The 25,888-nt window shown below is 36.2% G+C and overlaps 2 protein-coding genes across 2 annotated transcripts in view; one reads left to right on the top strand and one right to left on the bottom strand.

Annotated features, from left to right (window-relative positions):
* The window catches only part of Esm1 (endothelial cell specific molecule 1), a 139,794-nt gene that overhangs the window by 62,615 nt on the left and 51,291 nt on the right, over window positions 1–25,888 (top strand). The window lies entirely within an intron of this gene.
* Gzmk (granzyme K) lies at window positions 14,339–24,152 on the bottom strand. Its single transcript, XM_004848679.3, has 5 exons — window positions 23,994–24,152; window positions 23,581–23,728; window positions 18,630–18,768; window positions 17,588–17,857; window positions 14,339–14,907 (listed from the first exon to the last, which is right to left on the bottom strand). Exons 1-5 carry the CDS (start codon window positions 24,055–24,057, stop codon window positions 14,746–14,748), a joined length of 783 nt encoding a protein of 260 aa, XP_004848736.2. The 5' UTR covers window positions 24,058–24,152; the 3' UTR covers window positions 14,339–14,745.

The following is a 25,888-nucleotide window of genomic DNA, read 5'->3' as shown; positions in this document are numbered from 1 at the left end:
CTAGGTGTGATAATTGAAGTAAAGATTATTTTTCTTGTAGAGTGCTATTGGTATTTTCATTGTAGTTCATATAGAAATTTATTTCCTTTGTTAGTTTTTAGACTTTAGATACCAAAAAACAGTCAATGTTGAAAATTTTAATGCTTTTTTACAAACAATAAATATTAAAAATTCAATCCTTTGTTTTTGATATTTTTTCCTGTTAAGTATTCATTGTTTAATATAAAACTCATAAAATTAAAATTAATAATCCATCAATAGAAACATTCTAAAGAATAAATATGGGGATCATACACCCACCACAATGCTCTTTCAAAACAAAATTGGGGTCACGCCCTGTGGGCTACATGGAATGTGGCTGAGGGTACAGGAAGGTTGAGATCATTTTATGACTAAACCAAATAGCTAATTTAGTTAATCCTATAAAACAATCCTTGCCATGGGAAAACCTAGTGGAACTTGGTAAGAGCAATAGCTCAGATTTCTACACTTTCAGTAGCACACACTAGCACACCCAACTCTTTTGAAAAAAAATACTAGAGAAAAGGAAAAAAACCAAAAACAGTGCCACAAAAGTAAAAGGTCCTCTCAATACCATATATACTATAGTCAGAATTTAACCAGGATGCTCTTTTCCCTTAGCTAAAAAATGAAGAGAGTTTGTCTAGTAGCACTTGTAGGGGCTGAGCTCCAGTTCTCTGTGGTTGTGACTGGGAGGTTGGGTGTGTCCCTTGATGCTTAAGTAGGTTCCCCCTCAACAATGTGTTCTTTTTGTTTTTTGTGCCATTAAGTTTATTAGTATATTTTAGGCATAAAACACAGTTACATTCATCACTGGGATCTTGTACCATTACATGAATATCTTGGTTATTATTTTTTCACCTTCCCCTGCCCTTCCTTCACCCCCTCCACCCTTCCTTATTTGCAAAGACTTTGTTTCCATTTTTTTACTTTTGTCATATTTTTTCTTTTCCCTTCTTTCCTTTCCCCTACCTCTCCCACTTCCCCTGGTCCTTTAGACCTTTTTATCCTATTACACAATATCAATTACACATTTTTAAAATTACAATATCAAGATCTAGGAGACATTACCACAGATTTTACAGAATTTAAAAGGATATGGAAAGCATACTACAAAAATCCTTTTTGAAATAAATTTGACAACTTCTAAGAAGTACCTTGGAAGACAAATTAATGAAACTAACTCTGGAGGAAATATAAAATTTGAATAGCACCTATTAAAGAAAGTATATTCCTAGCTTGAAAACCTACCTATATGACAACAGCAGGCTCATAAAACATTTTAACTGATAAATTATATCAAACATTTAAAGCAGAAAAAAGAAGGAACTCTTCTCCCCTCATTTTAGGAAATCAACATTGTGATAATCCTAAAACGGGATAAAGATAATAGGAGAAAAAAGTATGAACATAGATAGAAATTTGTTTAACAAAACCAACTCTTAGAAGTCAGATCTGGCAGTATGTAGAAAGTGGTTTTACTATAGGGATGGCAGTGCTGGTTCAGCATTGGAAGATCCACCCCCAAAAGTCATCATTTTGTAACAGAGGAAAGGAGAAAGCCATATGATCCTGTCACTAGTTGGAGAAAGAGTATTGGACTAAATTCTACAGCTCCTCATGGTAAAAGCTATCAGGAGACTAGAAGTAGAACAGAACCTTCTCAACAGATCAAAGCCATGTACTCCATACTTCCAGCAAAAATGCCTTATATGAATGGAAAACTTACAATGCTTTCTCCCTAAGGTGGGGAACAGGACAGATATACGTACTCTTCATCTGTCCATTAAACTTTGAAACATAGGCCCAAATCAAAATAGTCTGGCAATAAAATGACACAAGTAAGATAGGATTGGCAAGGTAGAAGTAAAATCTTTATATGTAGATGAAATGATCATCTACAGAGAAAATGCTAAGAAATCTCTAGGAGCCCTGAGAATTTGTATTTGAATTTAGCAGGATTAGAAAACACAAGGTTTATATAAAAATTTAGGTCTATGTATACTTGTTATAAATGAGGAATTGGATATTGAAACTTAAAAGTTATGTAGGAGTACAAAGGACCTAGAAAAGTAAAAAAATAAAAAGTGTTGGAAGACGTTTAGTACCTAATTTTAAGACTTCCTCTAAAGCTACAGTAATCAAGGCAGTTTTGGTGTAAGGATAGACAAATAGATCAGTTGAATAAAACAGAGAATCTAGAAATAGAACCACACATATATGGTCCACTGAGTTTTGAAAAATTATTTAACATTAACATTTTATAGAATATAAACTCAATTCAAGAGCAGAGGAAAAGATAGTGTTTTCAGCAAATGGCACTAGAACACTTGGTATCCATATATAAAAAATTAACCTCAACCCTTTATTTCCATACATAAAAATAACTTGAAAGGCTCTATGAACCTAAATATGAAAGACAAAATCTATAAAACTTTAAGAAGAAATTATAAGGGAGAATGTTTATGAATTTAGGGTAGGCAAGAACTACCTAGGATACAAAAAAAATGATGTATAAAAGAAAAACATTGATAAATGAGATTCCATCAAAATTTAGAACTTTAAATGACATCGTTGAAATGAAAAGTAGTCCTTAAACAGACCATATTTACAATACATATAACCTATGACCAGAATATATAAAAAACACTTAGAGCTCATTAACAGACAACCCAATTAAAAAGTAGACACAAGAAGATGATAAATAGCCAGTACAGCACAAGGAAAGGTGTGTAACACTAGAATCAGAAAAATACTAATCAGTACAACAACAAGATTGAGTTATACACTCATTAGGGAGATGATGTTAAAAGTTTTAAAAGGCTTGTCATGACTTTTTCTTTTTGTTGGATTCTCCCCCTTTGCGTTTGTCACACCCAATGAATTCATTCTGCTGGGCTTCCTGGGGTTGTGATCCTCATTGTCTTGTCCTAGGATTTTGTGTAAAATTTTTTGGAGTGCCAGTTTGGTGTTCATGAAGTACCTGAGGTGCTCTTTATCATGAAAGTATCTTATTTCTCCATCAATTTTGAAAGATAGTTTTGCAGGGTACATCAATCTGGGTTGGAGGCTTTAGGGCTTGAAATGCATCACTCCAAGCTCTTCTTGCCTTGAGGGTTTGCATTGAGAAGTCTGCTGTGATTCTGATGGGCTTTCCTTTGTATGTGATTTGTTTCTTTTCTCTCACTGCTTGTAGAATTTTGTTCTTCCATTGGGTTTCTGGAATCCTAACTATTATATGCTTATGTATAGGTTCTTTTTGACCAAGGCTAGTTGGAGCCCTATATGCCTCACTTATCTGTATGTCAGGTTCTTTTCCCCTGCTTGGGAAGTTTTGTGCCATCACTTCTGTGAACAGTTTTTTTATGTCATCTGCACACTCTCCTGTTTCTTCATTGACTCCAATCAGTCTTATGTTATTTTTCTTTGCATTGTCCAGCAGCTGCTGGATTGCTTTCTCATGGTCCCTTACAATTTTAAAGAAATTTTTCTTTTCCTGGTCACTAATTGCAATCTTCTATATCTGAAATTCTGTCTTCACATTGGTTCTGCTGCTTAGACTTTCAGTGGAGTTTTTAATCTCCTGGAAATCTGTATCTGTTTTATGAATTCCATTTGTTTCCCATGTTGGGATTCCATCATGTTCCTAAGCTCCTCTATTTTTTTTTTTATCTGTATCCTCTCTAGATTTATTAATCATGTCTTGCACTATGGGCACAATCTCTGCTGTTATCTGAGAAATTGTTTCTGATTTCATTTTTTCCAGGTCCTCTTTTGTTGCCAGTTCAGGGAGTCCAGGTGGTTGAGTATGAGGTTGTTCCATCTTGTTTCCCTTTGAGGTTGCTGGGGGTGATCCGGAAGTCTGTTTTTGAGGCTTGTTTATGTGTCTTCTCATTTCCACGAGTAGGGGTGGTGTTACTGTCACCCGCGTGGCTCACCTCCTCTGCCCTGGGAGCAGTGGAATGGTGGCTGGGGAGCCTCCTCCTGGCCACTCAACAATGTGTTCTTTTGCTTCTTTTACCCAGCAGAGAGCTAAGGGGCTGGTGAGTCCAGATGGGTCACTGAAACAGCCCCTCATTCCCTTTGCAGGCAGAACTTTGCTAGGTTTCATCTATGCTCCTGTAGGTATGAGTAGCTTTTGCCTCTATCTTAGGACCAGGTTCTTTCAACTGCATTGGAAACAGGCAGGCACAGGGGGACTGGTCTAGCAGCCAGTCCTCCACTGTTCTTTGAAAGGGCTGCTCTAGTCTCTGACCCCTTCCATCCACAATAACCCCTACTGCTGCTTATGTCTGCTACTTCTATGCCACTCTGGCTCAGTGTGCAGTGCCACATCTTCTGTCTGCACCATTCTTCTTTAGTTTTCTTCTCTGCCTTTTGGCTGTGCCAGTCTTCTACAGCTTTCTTCTTTGCATCAATCTTTATGCCTGTGCCACTACTGTCCTGAGTTCTAGTTTTTTAGAGCTACACATTGGAGCATTTACAGGTAACAGGATATGATGGTGAATATCTACTTCAAAATAATTCAGTGCAGGGGGTATGTGACTGGAGTAGATATAATACAAAATTGGCCATGAAATGAAAATTGTTGAAGCTAGTTGAAGGGTTCATGGGAACCCATTATTGTAGTCTCTTCACTTTTGCATATGATTAAAAACTTCCATAGTAAAAGATTAATTACAATAAAGCATTCTATTAAATATAAGGTTTAACCTCTGATTTCTCTTAGGCTTGGTCTCACTATGTTTAGGACCTGTCATCTATTTCCTAGGATACTAACAAATATTATTAGAAAAAGAAAAATGACTTTGCTGAGATACTTTTTCCATATGCTCCCCTAGTGTAAGAAAAATTGGGGGCTGCCAAACCTGTGAAACTGAGATGGTGAGGAGCCTCATGAGGTTGCAGACTTGCTCTTTAGAGCTCCACTTCTGTCATTTGGTCTCTGATACTGATACCCAACAACCATCTGCGTCTGTGGCTTGGAAATAATGTGGCATTTCAAAAGGAGGGAACTCCATCAGTAGGGCTATGTAAGTTGCTCAAAAATAAGCAAGAGAAAATATTGCTTCCCTCTAGCAGTAGAATAATTGAGAAGCATTTTTGAATCCCGGACTATAGATTTTTAAGGTAGTGTGGAATCTTGTAGTTTGTCTAATTCAAGTCATTTGTGTGGTAGAAGAAATTTCAGCCCAGTAAAATGAAGTGACTTGTTCAAGGTTGCACAGTTGATGGCAGAGATGGGATCAAAATTCATTGATATCCAGATTTTAATGCTTTTTTCTCCATGTGGAAGCATCTGAGGTGATGGTACCTTGATTTGTGTCTTTGGTTTCAGTATACAGTATGATCATGAATTCTCTGGAGTCACATGCTACTACAATGTGGAGTTTGCCGGCCATCCTTTCAATATAAGAAGAAAGTTGCCAGTGAGGTGTATGTTGGTGGTGGTGCGGATGATGTGACTTTAAAGTGCTTAGCATAATTGAATGAAAGAATCTCCTTAGAGGAAGTTGTGACTCATTCTTGATAGTGAAGAAAGTGCATGAATTTGTGCTTGCTAAGTCCAGGAAGGAGAAGGTAGGACAAGCAGGTTCAATTATCTGTATTTGAATTTATGCTTTACCATTCTTTATCTATGTGACCTTGGACAAGTCACCAATTTCTCTGTCCTTCCTGTATTAAATGAGGCAAATTATAAAACCTACACTATGATCTTATCTTAGTTACTTTCTCTTCACTGAGACACAATGCCAGACACCCACAAGTTGAAGGAGGAAAGGTTTATTTTAGCTCATAGTTTGTAGAGGTTTTAATCCATAGTCAGCGGGCTCTAAGGCAGGATGACATGGCAAAGGAGAAACAGTCTATGGCATAGTGGGCAAAAGGAAGCAACCAGCAACAACAGTGAGCCTCCCTTTCCCTCTTTATTCCATTCAGGCTACAAGCCTATTGGTTGGTACCACTCACACCAAATCAAATAATAATTACCAAATTATCACGATGCATTGATTATATAACTTTTAAATGTTACTTTTTCTAAATCAATTCCTATTGAAATAAGACAAAGTGAAAAATTAAAGCCATTTAAGATTTAGAAGGGTTTGAGTCACCTACTTTACATAGTACAAAATCCCTATTCATTGCCTTTAAGAAGGAGTTTTAAAGGTGATTTCAAGTATATAATTACTATATTCTTATATGGTTTCAAAAGTAGAAATGTATTAATTTATTATTCATTTATTCAATCATTCATGAATATAAGTTCTTCCATCTATCCATTCATCCATCCACTCACCTACACATTCATTTGCAAATATTTGTTTAGTCTCTTCATGCAAGGACTGGACTTAAGTTCTGGCTATACAGTGGTGAATAAAGCAGACAGGGGTCCTTGCTCTTATAGAGTAATAATATTATAGCACATATAAATCATGTAGCACAGTTGGGGAACATGGTATACCCTTGTAGTCCAGTACCGAGATAGGCTGAAGCAGGAGGATTGGGCAACTTATTGAGACCCTGTGTCAGGATAAAACATTAAAAACCAAAAGAGCTGGTGATGTAGCTCAGTGGTAGATTACCCTCAATTCAATTTCTAGTACCAAAAAACCCCCTATAATAGAAGTTCCAATAACTTTTCAGTGATTATACTATTTCTATTTAAAATGCTTTTTGAAATGTGTTTTTCTTAATAAGACTCAGACAGTTAATTTGAAGTGTAATACTTTTTAACAGATGTGAAGGTAAGAGCTCTTGCAAGGAGAATGGAGGCCTTGTGTAAGTACAGTGGAGTTCAACAAACCTGAATGTGTAGTCTGTATAGATTACCATGGTTAGATTTCATCATGTGATGAAGAGAATGACAGCCCCAGTTACCCTGTTTGGAAGGACAGAGGTCCATGGAAACCAGCACATACATCTACAGTCTCATTTTTGAGGTTTTCTTTCTTTCTTTCTTTCTTTCTTTCTTTCTTTCTTTCTTTCTTTCTTAATAGTGAAGAGAACAGAAGTTGCACGTAAGACAAAGTTTGCAATAGGTACATCCTTGAGTTCCAATGTCAAGTTGTGGGGTTTACAAATTCTTCTTCTAAATCCCTTGGTCCTCAAAATTTTGAAAATATCAGATAAATAATCTTGATTCATAGAAAAAGTGGAATAATTTATTGTCAAGAGAAATGGAACATGACTCCTAAGACACTCTTGTCACTCATATTCCTTAGCCTCAGATGTTTCTATGACAAAGGTCTCTGAGACAGCTGAGTTCTTAAAAGGAGTAAACATTCTCACATTCATCGATACAGCTTTATTACAGCAATTGCTGCAGCAATCTGGTCAGGGTTGGGTAGAACAGATTTGGTGATCTAGATCTTTCCTTTTTTATCTTTGGATATTATTGAATCAGGCCTCATCAGCATAGGGTCAGCCTGGTAGGGCAAATTGTCTGTCCACCAGGAATTATGAATGACTCATGCTTGAATGAGGTTTCTGTCTCCAGTATAAAAATTGTTGTCTTCATTGTAACAAGTTTTGGAGTAAAATGTATTTGTTTATTTGCATGTCCATGTTTATTTGCATGTAGACACAAACATTCTAAATTCTGAGCTCCTGCAGAGCAAATTGCCTTTTTATTTTTAAATTTTAGTTATTTATTTATTTTTCCTTAAATTCTTTCATTGTTACATTTTAGGTATATAATACATTTACATTTATCATTGGGTGTTTGTACCTGTACATGATGTATCTTGGTTTTCATTTTTTTCCGCCATTACCTGTGTTCCCCTCACCCCCTCCACCCTTCCCTATTTACGTAGACTTCGTTTCCATTTTTTTTCTTTTCTCATAAATTTTCCTTTCCCCATCCCCTCCCACTACCTCTACCCCCTTGGACCTTTTCCTATTTCAAAGTATCACTTATTTGTTATTAATCCTTTTAATCCTTATTTACACTTTCAGTTTCTCACACTAGAGAAACTATTTGGTATTTACACATGTGTGTCCTATTTATTTCACTTAAGAGTATGGCCTCAATATATATCCATTTAGCTATAAATGTCTCTAGTTTCTCATTCTTTATGGCTGAGTAGTACTCCATTTTATAAAAAAACCACATCTTCTTAATCCAGTTTCCAGTTGATGGGCACTTGGGCTGTTTCCAAGCTTTAGCTATTACAAACTGTGGCACTATAAACATGGATACACATATATCTTTGTGGTATGATTCTTTTAATTCTTTTGGGAAGATTACCAGTAGGAGAATAGCTGGGTCAAATGGGACCACCAGCCCTAGTTCTTTGAGGTATCGCCACACTGATTTCCACAGTGGTCGCACCAGTCTGCACTCCCACCAACAATGGAGAAGGGTTTTCTCCCCACATCCCTGCCAGCATTTGTTATTGGTTGATTTCTTGATACCAGCCACTCTTTCTGGGGTGAGGTGGAATCTCAGTGTTCTTTTCATCTGCATCCCTCGAATGACCAGTGATGTTGAACATTTTTTCATATGTTTATTTGCTGCTTTTACTTCTTTGTCTGAGAAATGTCTGTTCATTTCAGATGCCCATTTTTGAATTGGGTCTTTGAATTTTGGGGATCTGGTTTTTTTTCAGTTCTTTATGTATTCTAGATAGTAGTCCTTTGTCTAAGGTGCAGCTGCTGAAAATTTTTTCCCACATTGTAGGTTGTCTGTTAGCTCTGTTGGTAGTTTCTCTTGCAGGGCAGAAGCTTTTTAATAAGATGAGATCCCGGTTGTTGATTCTTTGTGCTAGTTCCCATGCTACTGAGGTTTTGTTCATAAAGTCGTTTCCTATGCCAATATCTTCAAGAGTTCTACCTAACTTATCTTCCAGCAAGTTTAGTGTTTCTGTCTTAATATTTAGATCTTTAATCCACTTCGATCTTAGTTTAGTGCATGGTGATATGGATGGGTCTAGTTTTAATCTTTGGCAGGTTGAAATCCAGTTTTTCCAACACCATTTATTAAATAGGCTATCTTTCCTCCAATGATGGTAGTTGGCTCCTTTGTCAAAGATGAGATGGCTGAGTATGTCTGAAGTTCCTGCATCTTCTAATCTATTTCACTGATCCTTGGGTCTGTTTCTTTGCCAGCACCATGCTGTTTTTATCACAGTAGCTTTGTAGTATAGTTTCAAGTTGGGGATTGTGATACCCCCAGCTATGTCTCTGTTGCCTAGAATTGCTTGTGCTATTCTAGGTCTCTTCAGGTTCCAGATGAACTTTTGGATTGTTTTCTCTAGTTGTGTGAAGTATATTGTTGGAATTTCAATCGGTATTGCATTGAATCTATATAGTAGTTTTGGAAGTGTGGCCCAAATTGCCTTTTTAGTTCTCAGATCATCCAGTGACTACTGGCACAATGTCTGGCAAACAGAAATGCTTGATAAGTATTTGTTGAGTGGGTGAATAAATGAATGAATGAATCTCTGTCTCGATATTAAGTAGTGGGGATCCTGGAGTCTATTACAATTGGTTGTTAACATGGACACACTTTGTACTGTTGATGGTCTGACCATATATGGGATTGCTTTGATTAATATGATACTGTTAATATTCAGGACATGACATAGTATCCTAATACTCTTCCAAAGAGTTACTTTTGGAATTTGAATGGAAAAACTGCTATATTATTTCAAATGACTGTGAAATAATAAAACAAATAATAACCTGAAATGCCAGGAAATATTACTTTCACAGAACTTTCCAAAAAACAGTTCTATAAGATTCACTTACACAATATACACAATAGGAGAAAATATTGTCACAGATGACTGATTACCATGTATTATTTTTATAATAGGAATAAAAATATTTGCCATACAGCACTATGTGATTAAGGTAAAAGTAACTTCTTGGGCCATCCCTGGAATTTTCTTCAGGTTAGGTCTTAGACAGAGGAGTGAGGGGGAAATGGTTTATTGATATTATTTAAATGTTACTTTTCTCCTTAAATAAGGCCAGGTGGAAAGTTAGAGCAATTTAGAATTTGGAAGAGTCTGGGCATTAGGGAACAAAGCTACATGCTTGTCGTTTGGAGCAAATGATAGAAACAGGCACCAGGTTTCTGATTTACTATTAGGATTAAGTAGTGATATATACAGTAGTTCACCTTTGTCCATGGAAGATAAATTCCAAGCCTTCTAGTTGATGCCTGAAGATATGAATGGTACCAAACCCTGTAACTTTGTGTCCTTTCCATCTTAACTAGCACTTACCATGCACTATAGCTGTAACTTTTATGGTTTGGGATGAAACAGCAAAACTAGTATCAATTTCTCTTCCCTTCTTCATAATTTCATAGATAGAAGTTTTGTTCTTAGCGTAGATGTCAACAGACTCAGTTTACATAAGAGGTGATGCATAGCATTTGCCAACCTAGAATTGACTGATATGACTTAGCCAAAAGACTGAAGAAATTGACAATCTTGTTTTGTCAACAGGAAGTCAATGTGTGAAAGCTTAAAGCAGGGCTGAATCATTCAAGACACAAGGAGCCTAACTGTTTAGTCAGGATGCACTTTGTACTCAAATAACTCATCAGACAACGTATGGGTGGGCCTCAGGTGGGCCTTGGTAATGCTGGGAAATTTTAAGCTTTTTGAGACATCTGGGTACATAACCCCAGGGAAGGTTGAGCACAGTTCCTTTCTCCCTTATCACGTGTGTCTGTTTTGTCAGCTTGGGCTGCTCTAAAAAAATACTTCAGATTAAGTAGTTTAAGCAATAGAAATTTATTTCTCACTGTTCTGAAGGCTACAAGATCAAGGCAGCAGCCAATTCATTTTCCAGGGAGTACCTACTTCCTAGCTTGTAGAACAGTGCTTGCCTACTGTGTCTTCATATGGTGGAGAGGGAGGATGAGCTCTCTGGTGTCTCTTCTGGTAAGAACGTTGATGTCATTTAATCATGCTCCCACTCTTATGATTGATTGTATTTAACCTGAATTTTTTCCTAATAGTTCTCATCTCCAAATATAGTCATACTTAAAGGTTAGGACTTCAACATATGAATTTGGAGACAGATACAGTTTAGTCCATAGTAGTATTCTTTCCCAAAATAAAAGTTTAATTAAACAAAAGAACTACTTTGATCACCAAAAGTCCTTGAATCAAACTGGAAGCACTGCTCTTCATGTCACTTCAGAATGAGCTGTGATGTGCAAAAGCTATGAATGTCAGGTGGGAGGACTAACTCTGCTGCCTGGCTCTAGCCTGCTTAATGACTTATCCTAATGAATATTGGTCTATATCCTGTGTTATATTGCAACTTCGTTGTTCTTAGTACTGGCACTGCATTAAAACAGGATGGTCATAAATAGATAAAACATGAAGCCTTCTTTTATGTCTGTGGGGAAACTGTACTGTGTCCACAGCCACAAAGAAGGGAAGAAGTGGATGATTCAGAATGACAACAGCAAATCATTTCCCTCTAAAACTTTTGAGCAGTTTTACAATCTAGGTATTTGACTCTCACCTTCCTTTGGAGGCCACGGATAGAAACAAATAAATTCTCAAAATTAGAGCTGCAAATTAACACATTGTATTCTTTTAAGCTACCTCTGGGGAGATATTGGTAAGTTTAACAAAATACTCCTTCCCAGATAGCATGAGTGATGCATTTCAGTCGTGGGTTCTATCACCTGCTGTTTGTCAAGACACACATAGACTACTGCTGCTAACAGCATGGAGTCTAAATCAGAATATAACTCTCAGATTTTAGTGACACCTTTTCAGAATACGCAGTAACTGCATCAAGGACAGTCTCAACAATCCTTTTGGATAGATTTATGATGATATGTTTCATGGATTTGAAATTTATCAGATGAAGAAATACAAATGGCCAATAAATACATGAAAAGATATTCAACATCACTTGCCATTTGAGAAATGCAAATTAAAACAACATTAGGATTTCATCTCACTCCAGAAAGGATGGCTATCATCAAGAAATCAACCAAAAATAAATGCTGGCTAGCCTGTGGGTAGAAAGCAACCCTTCTCCATTGTTGGTGGGACTGTAAATTGATACAACCACTATGGAAAATAGTATGAAGATTCCTCAAAAAACTAAGAATAGAAATTCCATTTGACCCAGCTATTCCCCTTCTAGGTATCTTCACTAAAGAGTTAAAGACATCATACCACGGTGATATACGCATGCTCATGTTTATAGCAGCCCAATTCATAATAGGTAAATCTTGGAAACAGCCTATATGTCCATCAACATATGAATGGAGAAATAAAATGTAGTATTTATACTAGTACTAAATGTAGTATTTAGTACTATTCTGCCATAAAGTAGGATAAACTTGAGTCATCTGTAGGAAAATGGTTGCACCTTGAGTCCATAATGGATGTATCTTGAGACCATAAAATGAAGTAACTCAGACACATAAGCTTAAATATCACATGGTTTCTTTTATATAGCTATATATATATATATATATATATGGACAATAAATCTAAAAGTGCACCTTGACTTAGCACAATTGTCTTACATGTTTTATATGGTCTTTGGCCTATTTGTATTGTTTTTAATCTCTCTATATATGATAATTAACTTTATAAGGTCTTATAAGATGAATAAATAAATCTGATTGCTGGAAAAAGAAAAGGGGAATGGAGGGAAGGGGGAAAAAGAATTGAAATGTGTTATGTACATGTACCAATTTCCTACCGAGAATGTAATCATTATGTGCAAACATGTACTAATAAAAGCAATAAAAGAAAGAAATTTAGGTGAAATAGATACAGAATTATTTTTTATTGATAAATCCAGAGAACCCGTAATTTTTCATTTTCTTATAAAATATAATCTGGTATTTATAATCAGTATTTTTCATAATCAATATAGTTAATAGAATCAAAATGATACAAGATGGCATATTTAAAGAAACTTCTTAGTTTGTTATCAAAGCAGTTGTAGAATTTTAGTTAGGTTATTTTATTTCTTTATCCAGCCTTTCCATTTCTCTAAGTATTCATGGTGCAGGGTAGTAGGCATTAGTGGTTTCTAAGACCATGACAAAAGACAAACAAATAAACAAAAGCATTTATCTCTATATGCACATAAGAGAACTTGATGTCACCTGGAAACAAGAATTGTTTATCCCATAAAATCCAGATTAAACAGAGAGGCTGAGATTATTTTTTTGGCTTCTGATTGTTGTAGAGAACTGCTTATCCCCTACCACCCTATTGAACCCAAATTGGAAATGCTTACACTAATCACTGGGTGAGGACAGTGATTAGAGTGAATGGTACTTTGGTCTTAAGTCATCAGTTCACACTGGGGGATTTATAAAAAAAATTCCCTTGACACTTACTGTTGTTTTTATTCTAAGATATTGTTGAGGATGTTCACTATTAGTGGCTTTCAAATTTGCCCATTCAGAATTCAGAATCAACTGAATTACAGATCTTTCAGGCCCACCTCAAGCCCATTTAATCTAAATTGCTATGCCAGAAGTCTACAAATAATCTCAGGTGATTCTGATGCAGTTGATAGGTATATGGGAAACATGACATAGTGTTGTTTTTATATTTATATTTTAATATTTTATTTTTGTCACATTAAATTGTATATAGTTATGGGGTACCATGTGATATTTCTATGATGTATGGATTACCATGGTATCCATTTTAAGAGGACCATGGATAAAAGTTCTCTGTAGTTTCAGTTCTAGTACAGTAGCCCTACTTCTGGGCAAACAATTTACTTTTATTTCCTTGATACCATAATTCATATAACTCATTGTGTTGATCTTTTTTTGCATTGGCCAAGAATTGAGCCAAATGTGAATTCTGCTAGAAAATGTATAGAAAGAAGCATTGCACTATGAGTGCTATATGAGTACTTTTGCCTTCCTCTCTTCTTTCTTATTCTTATTTTCCCTTTGGCCTATTATATTCACCAATTTATTTTTAATTCTATATTTTTTTACATTTGTGTCCATTATATTAAACCCCTTCTGGAATAACATGTGGCACATAAAAATAATTACTACCCATCTATTTGTATGTACCTTGATCCTTCTTTCTTGATCTGGGTGCTTATATTTCTGTTTATTATTTTAAAAATGCAACATAGGACAGCCAAACTCATAGAAACAGAGTAGAATAGAATGGTGGTTGCCAAAGGTCGAAGGTGAGGGTGAGGAAAATGGGAAGTTGTTATTCAGTTGGTATAAAGTTTCACTTTTACAAGATGAATCAATTCTAGAGACCTGTAGTATATGATTGTGTATAGTTAATAATACTGAATTTTACACTTAAAATTTGTTAAAAGGATAGATCTCATGTTAAACGTTCTTACAACAAACACCCTAGCAACTTAGTGTGATTCAGCGGAAGTCACAATATAAACCTGATTAAAGTGATGCTGTTACTGTCTCATTTAGTCACTTTATTGGCCTTTGGGGAGTGTGGGTGGAACGGGGGCTGATATTACTTCATATCCATAAAAGACAAACAGAGTCTTCTAAATTTTATTTAGAATGAAATCAGTATGGTAAAAATACATCAGTGATACACATGGAAGAGAATTTGGTTCATTAGTATGATGAGTCTTCAGGGCACAGCAATATATATCAAGTGTGTTCTGCTTTACCTACATCCAACTGTATTTGAAGATAAGGTGATCTGTGAACACATTATGAAAAAAAAGAGAAACAGAAAACTGACAGATCCAAGAAAATGATTTGCAGTCTTAATATGCATGAGGTAAGGGAAGATTGCTTTTGATCCAATCCTGGTATTTCTTGGTTAACAGGGTATAGATTCCAGGCTTCTTAGCAACACCACATTTATCTCCTCTAGAGACTATAGCATGGAAGACACCTTTACAGATCAAAGGGCCACCTGAGTCACCCTGGAAAGAAGAAAATGGACAGATACTTGGTAAGAAGCTGTTGAGATTTTTCTATCAACAGCTGTTAATTGCTCAAAATGTTATTATCTGGGTCCTTGGTTTCTTTTTGTCTTCCAGAGTACAGGGTATACCCTTTTACTCAGTATAGGTTCATCTAGGACTGTATTTCTATCAGCTCTGTTCATCTCTCTCCCTGTGATCACATTTGTCTATGACTATGACTTTGCCTGTTTCTGTCTGTGTCCATTCTATGTCTCTGTTCTGTCTTCATCTGTATCTATGTGCACATACATTCCTTCACTAACTAGTGACTATTGAACTTTATTTGTTAATAAAATTATCACAAAAATAAATGTTAAAATTATTTTTTCTACTTTAGGATATCTTCTTTTGTTGTGTATATCTGTAGCATTTACACACAAATAATTGACATCAAGTCTTTATATTACATAGTTGTGTAAGTTTCCTGTACCTGTGACAACTTCAAAGATTTTTGAAAGTGAGAAATAACTGAGAGCTTTGTAAATTCACAGGGATTTGATGCTAGGCATCCTTACATGCAGGCCAACTGAAGACTTGTGTATTACCCTTACATTCATGGTGTTTCACTACACTGTGTTTCAAAGCTTTCTACACAGCAAATTTCATTTTGGTGCTCAAAGAATCAAGCCGAAGTCAAACTGCTACTGAGACCAGCAGAAAAGAGTAATATAATATAAACTGTGTCTTGCTGGCAAGGACTCTGACTTCTCTATTATCTTTTTCCTTTGTTTTGCGTCCTCATATGGTTGAACATAGTGCTATGTATGTACCACCCTTAATAAACCCTTGCCCAATGAAATGACTTTTGAGGATCCACTCTAACAATAAAATACATAAAAAAATTCTGTCAAGAGAAGAAAACAAACTAAAGAAGGAATGGCATAGCCTTTCAGAGAAACAACTGGCTTTTGAATTGGGAGGCCAGCCTCTGCCTCTGCTGCAGTTCACATCACAAATGGCAAGGCCTCTCCCTGAGTCAACCAAGATGACAAGGTCAGGAGGATGATGGTCTTGGGTTACCACAGATACACAGAACTGTACCCTTCCCCTCATCATACCCTGTAACAGTGCTTAATATATTAAGTGTAATATTATTTGTATTCTAATTTTAAAAAATTACTAATCCACCTGTGCTGTATATTAGTCATCTCTGAACATGTATCCAATATATGCACTCAATATTCTCCTTACTATTGGGATTTAAAAACAGATTTTGAAAAATACAATGACTCTTATTCCTTTTTGTAAGTCAGTACTGTGGTCTGAATGTTTGCCACCCCGTATTCCCACCCACACAAATTCACATGCTGAAATCTTCATCCCCAAATGTGATGGTGTCAGGAGGCAGGGCCTCTGGCAGGTATTACATCATGGAGGAGGCACCCTCATGAATGAAATTGTCACCATACAGGGTCCAAGGAGGTCCCCCAAAGTGGAGAGGACGACCCTACTCACCTCACCTGTGAAGTAGGTTATAGGTTTGCTGACTAGTATTGCAGAAAAAGAATGTTTAAGATGAGTCAGTGAGAGACATAAAGAGGTTTATTAGCTAGAATTTAAAAAGTACACACTCGAAGAAGATAAGCCCTGGAGAGTGGCTTATTGTTTTTAAAGAATTTAGGAAATTTTGCTTTTGAGTGAGTTTTTTTATTTTAAGAAGAGAAAAAGGCCTGAATAAATTTTGTGTCCTATAGTTACAGTTTTTCTAAAAGTACAATTTAAAAATTATGATTTGTTGGTCTCCTTTCTACTTATCTTTATTTTTTTCTATCCTACCTCAGGATGAGGGTCCTTGTAAAACAGGCCAGAGAAAGAACCCTCACCCTTCTGTTAAGTGAAGTTACAGCAAAGCAGAAAGCAGCAACACCAAATCTGCTGGCATCTTGATCTGGACTTTCTAGCCCCGAGAACTGTGCAAAAACCCTTATGTTATTTATAAGCTGTTCAGTTTATGATATTTTTATAGCAGGCCAAACAGTGTTAGACAGTCCATCAACATTATTTAAGGTACCCATGTAATACTGCATCTTTGAGTTTTTTTGCATTTGAGTTTTGGAAGTTCTCTCTATGGATTAATTTAAAAGGTGGTTGGTTTTTTTTTCATGAAAGAAGAGAGACTGTTAGATGAGAGGAAGGAAATGGGGAAAGGAAAGGGGAGATAAGAGAGGCCAAAGGAGGGTAGTAGGGAGACTGTATAGGATTAAAGTATGTTATATGTATGTATAAAAATGTCACACTGCATTCGGATAGTTAGTACATCAGTATGATAAATAGGCTCTAATAATAAATAACAGTGATTCCTTTTTGGGTAAGTTATCTTCTAATCACCATTAATGACCTCAGGGTTTGTAGACTTTCTAAAGATGGTAACACCCCTCATAAGAAGCCTGTTAAAGCTGTCAGATATAGTCTATTACTCTGAATAAAAAGCATTTAATGAGTGCTTTTTCAGTGTTGGGGATGTTCTCTTTTACATAAGTAGATGAAAAAGAATGTAGGACACTGTGCAGGAAGAGTAGAATTTTTAGACTTGTGGCTCTGTATTCTCCACTCCTCTCCTCCTTCATGTGAGTGGGCAAACTGAACCTTGAGTGGTGTACAGACCTCTAGTATGTCTGTGTAAATGAGCAATTCTTACCTTGCAGGAATCCTTCCAGCCTCTGGCATCTCCTGCAAATATCATGTCTTTTGTTATAGTAGGTCTGTGGTTGTAATAACTTTGGCTGTTGCAACGTTTTCGACTTATGATGGTAACAGTGACTTCTTGTAGGGTATCAGAGTTGTTTAAAACATCTGGGCTGGTGGCTCCCCAGCCAGTAACCTGGCATTTGGTTCCATCTCGGATATAGTTTTTGGATCTTGGGTGGAGCAGCTGGACATACTTGTTGAGTTTTGCAGCTGCGTGAAGCTGACAGATTGAAAAACAAATTATCATTCTTTCCCTGCAATATTCTGCTGTTAGCCTGTGTATCGTATGTGTGGTCCCTCTGTCACAGTAGGGCATCCGTTCTTGAATCTACTTTGGTGGTAGCTTGCAGCTGTATTTGTGGTTGTTGCTGTTCTGAACATGCTTTCTATTCCCTGTAGAGCTCACTGATACTTGGGAGGGAACTTACACTGAGCAGGAATTCTGCCCAGTCTGGAGCAAACTGGCCTTTGCCCTGCTTTGGATGGTTTTCTGTGGAATGACATCCACAGGTCATGACTTTGAGGGCTGGGCTGTTTCCTGATGGATAGGACCCTTGAGTATGGTCTAGACTACATTTGAACTAGACAAAGTATGGTCTAGACTAAGTTATAACTCACTTCTGAGTCCCTAAAGTCACTCAGTTGGCTCTGTTGTATAAATCACTGTTTTAATTTTCATTTGCTAATGAGAAAAACATTTGGGAAAAAGCTTTCCACTTGGATCCTTAGGCTTGTTCATTGGGATGCTCCCCTTTTACATATATGAATATTAGAATTGATTTTCCCTGTATAAATATATCCCTGGTGCATTTATGATAAAGTTTTGTTTCTTTCCAGGCAGTATATGGAGTAACATGGGACCTTTTAGAATATGTCATAATCACCTCAAACATGGAGTGGGTGCAAATGAAATGCTTTCATACAGTTGATTTAACTAACTGTCACACTGTGTAAGAATGTTGGAGAAACTGAAGAAAGGCAATGTTACATACCTTTACCAGCATGATATCATCTGATTCAGATTTTGAGAATAGTATAAGTTGTTTAATTGCAAACATTTGTTTGGAGTGCTCATTCTTTGAGAGAGAATGTGCTCCTAAAACCACAGTAGCAGACTGGCCTTTGTCAAACCTAAGGAAGTAAAGAGAACGGAAGTAACAGAATGGTTTCCAAATTCTCTGGTTGGGGGTAGAAATGGCAAAAAGAGTTAGGTACATACAGAACCAGGGACAAAAGCCAAGGTAACCTACTCAGGATTAGGTGGAATGACAGAGGTCTGAGTGGATCCCATAGTGAATGAATAACATTAAGGGTCAAATGGCTTTCCCCTCAGACTCCACCTCAGCCCTATTTCCCTGCATTGTAAGAGAGTATCAGAATTTGTATGTGATTATGAGAAAGAAGAGGTGAAATCCTAATTGTTATAGATCAAATTTATAACAAATTGTATTCATTTATATAAAAATAAAGGAAAGTGGGAGGGGTAGGGGAAAGGAAAGAAGGGAATGGAATTAATATGAGAAAATGAAAAAATGGAAACAAAGTCTTTATAAATAGGGAGGGATAGAGGGGTTGAAGGGAGGGCAGGGAAATGGGGAAAAAATAAGAACCAAGAGAGATTATGTAAAGGTGCAAATTTTCTTTTTTTCTTTCTTTCTTTTATTTTTTGGTACTGGGGATCGAACTCGGGACCTTGTGCTTGTGAGGCAGGTGGCAGAACCACTGAGCTAAATCCCTGGCCCAAGGTGCAAATTTTCAATGTTGAATGTCATTATATTGTATACCTAAAATGTACCAATAAGATTAATAAAAAAATAAAGGAAAGCGTATTTGTTGAGTTTGTGGTTTGAGATTTATAACAATTACATTAAAGGATTTAAAAATGATGCTAAAATATCTATAATAAAATATTTTATTTGAATAATTTAAAATGTACATTTGGTGGCATTAAGTATGTTTACATTATTGTTTACCCATCACTATCATTCATTGCCAGAACTTTTTTAATCTTCCCAGCAAAAAGTGTTAAAATGGCTAAGGTAAAGATTCAAATCTACCCATGCTTATCTGTATGCCGAGATCCCCACCAGGCAAGGTGAGGCCTCTTTCATGACATTCAAATGTGCTCAAAATTCCTGTCCCCTTTAACTAGAAAGACAGTTCAGACAAGAAAGGAAAACTTTCTTCAAGGTCAAAAAATATTGCTAATTTGAAATGAAGATATATTAAAGATTGTAAACACCGATAATTCCATTGTAAATATTTATAGGGTACAAACTGAGGAGTCCAGTAAAGAAAAGCAGGTTTTTTTCCCCCTAAAATCTCTGATTGTGCATAGTTCTAGTACTAATGTTTCAGTAGTTGACCTTATTTACTGTATGCTTGATATAGTTACATTTATAGCCAATGATGAAAATAGAAAATTTTTTTTGGAGATTTTGGTAACATCTTGGAGCCATTTGTATGCTACAGATATATTTCACTGCAACATGGGTTTTTATGAAGGCATCCTCAAATCCTTTTTTTTTGGAATAAGAAAGGTTATAAAAAATACATTTATTCATTTACACATAACTGTATCTTTGTTACTTGAAAAAGAGATCAAAGCAGAATACAGTAAAAATACACATACTCATAAAAATTAAAAAGAGCACAGAAACATATAGAAACCAGAAGGAATGATTATTTCAGGCTCAGAGAATGTGCACATAACTGCGGTGGGGAGGATTTTCACATGGTAGACCTGTGACTGCCTGGAATTGCCACTTCATGGTTTCTACCAAATATTTTAGTTTATTTTGGGGAATTTCAGCTCTATTTGTTGAAGAGTTTGCTTATTGCAAAATCAGGATGGGGATGAAATTTCTCATAGGATGTGGATTGGATTTCCTAGTACTAATTCAAATCCAAAATACCCATCCCAAAGCTTTGGAGGGGGAAGGTTAATATAAAAATCCCCAGGATTAACAGTCTAACAGAAATGTGGGTAATGAGCATAAACAACTTACACAAGGAGGGCTGTGTAGGGTAATCAGGACCCCAATTCAACTTTTGTGACTCCAAGTCCAGTCATCTTTCCTTGACTCCTCTTTAAAGACCCATACCAACCAGCCAAGTCTCTTATTTTCTTAGCCTGTCTTGTTGTTGAGTAGGGGTTCTGCTTAGACCCACTACTGAGGTCTAACAGCAAAGGTAGGGTTTCTGTGTCCTGGAAATCTCTTTTGCCTCAGAGAGTGAGGTTTTCTCAATCCCAACAACACAAGTGGGATCATCAAATTAGTCCCTTGGTAGTACCATGGAAGGTAAGTGTATCAATATTACAGTACTTGGAAATATATTAAGGTCTTGTATTCTGTGCAAGACATTTCCCCTCATATTTCACAACAGCCCCATGATGTTAGAACTATAATGATGTCCATTTTACAAATGAGGAGGTTGAGGTTCAGATGCTTGAACAAACTTTAGATTGTCCCACAGATATTAAGTAGAAGCTATAGGATATACACTTAGGCAAGATTACAGCTCAGGTGGGTTGAATCTGGAGCCTGAAGGTTTTACCACTTTATTCAGGGAGTTTGAGACAGAGTAACATGTGGAAGGGGCTTCAGAAGCTTTCATCTAATAGCTTGTTAGGCAGGTGATGGGGTTGGGTGAGTGCTCAGAAAGGGAGGACAGTGGAGGATACCTTGGAGGACAATGGACAACAGTTTAGAGTTTTATTTCTGGTAAATGAAATTGCTGAAAATGAGATTACACAGGAAGCTTTTTTTTACCCATTCCCTTTTATGACAGGGCAACTAATAAAGGGGCCGAGGTGCTAAGGGAGGAACTGAGTGGGTGGGCGGTGAGAAAGGAACATCCCCAGATTTGGCCCATTGTACAGTTTTGCTGAGAGAGAGGCCTGGGGTCGGCAACTGTTACCTTAGGATATTTGTGAGTACCCTTGCGGGAAGCCACCATTGAAGTATTTCATAAATATTTTGAATTTCATAAGGCTTAATATTTTTCCAAGCACTTATGTGCCTACATTTTTGACACCCGGGTGTCCTGTGGAGGAAATTCAACCCACATATTTTGGAGTTCTTTATACTCTAGCCATTTAAAAGGATATTTAGTAATAGTTTTTTTTTTTTTTTTTTTTTTTTAAATTCCAAGACTTCTTTCCAGTCTTTTAAAAATAATCTCTCTCTCCTAATTTGGGAATCCACTTTTTTTGAGTTAAGTTCACTTGACAAAATGTGAGATTCAACTTAATATTATTTAATTTCATATGGTAACTTATGGCTTATTTTTAGCTTAGCAAAATAAAAAGAATCCCCCAACTTGTTTCCTTCTTTCCAGCTAACATTTTTTGAGCAATTGTGACTCAAGCTCTGTGTCTCAGGAACTTAGAGTCTGGTGATGAGCTTTAGAGCTTTTAATAACAGCATACTGTGGCATGTGGGCCACCACTGTTATAGTCCATTTAAATGTGTACCAAAATTATCTTTGAAGATATTTACATTTTGCATTGATCGAACATTTAATGACAGTCATCCTCTGCCTCATTGCTTCTGAGGGCATAGCCTGTCCTGTTTATAGGCTTCAAAACTTCCAATCTGTGTTCAAACAGTTCCATAAAATGGGACCATCAGACAACATCCTAAAACTTAAGAAACAAACCAATTCATTTGTTTTATTTCGACACTACTGATGCTTAGACAGCAAACCATAGGGACTAAGACAGATTCTCAAATGAAGTGCTGTACCATTCTTATGGAAAGAACCATCTCAGCTTATTCAGACAAGAAACAAAGAGTGCAAACAAAATACAAAAGCAGAGAACCCAAGCAAATAAATGAAACAACAAATACCAAATTAGTTTTCTACTGGTTTTCCTTTATAATAGTTGCAGCATCCTGAGATGAGTTTTGTATTTTATTAGCTGAAGCAAGAGTATCTAAGGCTGAAATGGACTTTGGGAGGTTGTAGTCTGTCTTCAGAACAATTTTTGTTCTAAGTATCTCAGAAAAAATAAGTCACTCTTTTTCGTCCTTTATCAATCCTCTCTAAATTCCCCCCATCCCACAATCTGGGAATGTTGTTGCCTTTTATGGCTATGATTCCCAAACAGGAACCTCAGATGTCTGGGGTAAGGGATGAGGCTAAGAAACTAAGGAGTCTATAAGTCTACAAGCAAAGCAAGCTTCTCAAACATATAATATTGGCTGCAATGTTTTTGTGCTTACTAAATGATCTGTACAGCTAAAGTGCTTAAATATATGCTATGTAATTCTCAAAATCCCACAAAGCAGGGTATGGTAGTCTCCCCTCATACACAGTTTTTCTTTCTGTGATTTTAGTTATTTGTGGCAAAATGCTGCTGAAAATATTAAATGGAAAACTACAGAAACAAACAGTTCATCTCTTACTGTGCCTAATTTATAAATTAAACTCATTATAGATATGTATGCATAAAAAATAGTGTATATAGAGTTCAGTGCTACTAGAGGTTTTAGGCATCTGAGGAATATCTTGGAACATATGCCCCATGGATAAGGAGGGACTACTGTACTATTATTATAAATCCCATTTGTAAAACAGGGAAGCTGAAGAGGACAGAACAAGCTTAGTTTGTCTTATTTCCTCCTGAACGGTATTATTTAACAAGGTCAGAAATGTGGCTACTTCCATTATTACTGTTGCAGAATTTGCTGATGAATTAGACTGAGGACTTGCATTTATTTAATGGCTTGCCTGAGAAAAGAAGCCCAGCTCTTTCCACAAAAGAAAAACCTAGGTTAGGAAATATAGATGTGTGAGAGGATAAATAAGCCCCACCCATCAGTCAGAGATCACAGAAGCTAAAGCTCAGATCCTCACCCAGGACATGTGGCTTTTTTTTTTTTTTCCTAGCCAATTTGAAGGACACAACACACACATGGAAAAGCATAGGGGACTCACAAAAAGCCGCAGTGGGCTGCGGTCAGCACCCACTGTGGGTGGATCAGGACTCCTCCACAAACGTGATTGCCTTCAGTTTGGATGGAAGCCATAAAAGGTCTGGAGTGAGGAGGTACTTCTTTCCCCCCAACAATCTCCATAGTGAAACCTACAAAATAAACCAAAGGATTTCCCAAAAGGCCCAAGCAGTTACAGGTAGTTCTTCTGATAACAGCCACTATATGATTTTCAAAAATTAAAAAATAGCAACTCTACATAGTAGTAATTATACTTTTACTGACAAACAATTATATTAAACACAGCAGTTGCAAGGAATAGAAATGGTTATGAAAATCCCATTCATCTATAATGTAACAACACAATCACTAGAAATTCACTTACTGTTTTCATGCTGTAGGAATGGAGATACTTACCTTCTGGAACCATATAAGGCCCAGCTATCAAGAAAAACAGAGAAAAAGAAAAAATGATAGTCATTTTAATGACTTAGACTTAAGAAGCCCAGACAAAATATTCTAATCTAACTGATGAAGGAAGATTTTGAAGCCTGAGTTTCATTCTTGCAAGTTTTAACTTTCTCACCACAAATGTTCTAGGGTTGTTTTTTTCACACCTGTTTTAGAAGCGTGTGTTGCCTTGAGGAGTTTTAGGTCTGGGCTTTTAGTATTTTTTGGAGGGGAGGGATATATGTACAATAAAGAATCTCTTCTGGAGATAATCATCTCCAATATCTGCATGAATACTTGAGTTATAAATGATGAAAGAATGAAAAAGTCCAAGCCATAGGAACCTAGTGAAGTGGCAGGCAGAGTTCAAAGATGTTCATTGGTCCAAAGCAATAGTTACTATTTTTCCTGGCATAAAATGGTGCCTATTATATCTAATTGCCATCTACTTTTAATTTGAATTTAGATTTATGATAGAGATGTGGAACCTTGCACAGATCATGGTTGCTTTACATTGTGGTTTGTGTAAAGCTTGAATGTCATTTAGAGAAACCCATGTTTTGCAGCAAACTTATTTCTAGTCCAACCATTTCCTCTAAATATAACCAGATTTAGTTAAATTTTAGTTACATAAAAAATTAATAATGTTATTAAAGGGGAACATTGGCAATATATTTTTGATTCAGAATTTCTCTTTTACTTTTTTTTAAATTAAAAAATGTTTATCCAGGGTTTGAATGGATAGAGAAAATGTGATATTTATACACAATAGAGTACTACTTTTCCATAAACAAAAATTAACTTGAGTCATTTGTAGGAAAATATATGTACCTTGAGACCATAGTGTTAAGTGAAATAAATCAGACATATAAGCTAAAATATTGTATGGTTTCTCTTATATGAAAAACCCAAATTATAAATAAAGAGCAAAATAGAAGATAGATAAAAGCAAGTAGGGAGACAGATATTTCTCAAATGGGAAGGAGATCAAGGAATGAAGGGAGGGGAAGTGAGGGGAAGGAAAGAGATGAAAAAGAGGAATAGAGATGTGTTATGCCCATGTACCAACCCCACACAAGGAATGGAAACATTATGTACCACAAACATGTACTAATAAAATAAATAAATAAAAATCAAGGACTGCATTTCACCATTTTCCTCAGGAACACATGCATTGCCAGGCTCTCTAATGTGCTTTTTCCTTCATTGCAAAAGAATTCTACAAGAATGCAAGATTCTGTTTGTTCTGGGTACTGATCAACAGTGCAAACATTATGAAATGAATACAAATTGATAAATCACACACTAAAACCCCAATACTTTGAAGAAATACTAAAATTTGCAGTACACTAATTGATCTTTCTTTTTTCTAAGACATATGGACTCTATGTTCCATTTTTTACATAAAGAATTAAAATCTAGAGCCTTTATACTTGACAGAAAGCAAGAGACTCCTACCAAATTGTTTTCTTGTACAAGAAACTAAGAATAATAAAACACAATATTATTTATATATTACACATCATAATTTAATAATATATGAGTAAAATGCCATAAGTTATTTCCAAAATTCACTTTATCTGATCATTGAGGTCTTCATATTTGTGTCTGTGAGGAAGGCAGGTCATTTACTATATTTATGCTACAACTGAAAAAATAAGCTCTGAGAGGCTTACTTGCCCAAGATTATATAGTATATGACCTGGACCAAATACCTTACCTGATCTGAAGAAACTTGTGTGCCAGGAATGTAGCTCAGTGGCACAGCACCTGCATGGCAAACACAAAGCCCCGAGTTTAATTCCCAGTACAAAAAAAAAAGAAGCTTGTGTATTAATAAATACAGTACCAGAACACACAAT

This window comes from Heterocephalus glaber, unplaced genomic scaffold, assembly GCF_053883595.1.
Source record: "Heterocephalus glaber isolate CG9 unplaced genomic scaffold, H.glaber_assembly_v1.0 deba00001538, whole genome shotgun sequence".
NCBI lineage: Eukaryota > Metazoa > Chordata > Mammalia > Rodentia > Bathyergidae > Heterocephalus > Heterocephalus glaber.
The sequence above is the reverse complement of the archived record's forward strand: the minus strand, read 5'-3'. Positions and strand labels throughout refer to the sequence as shown.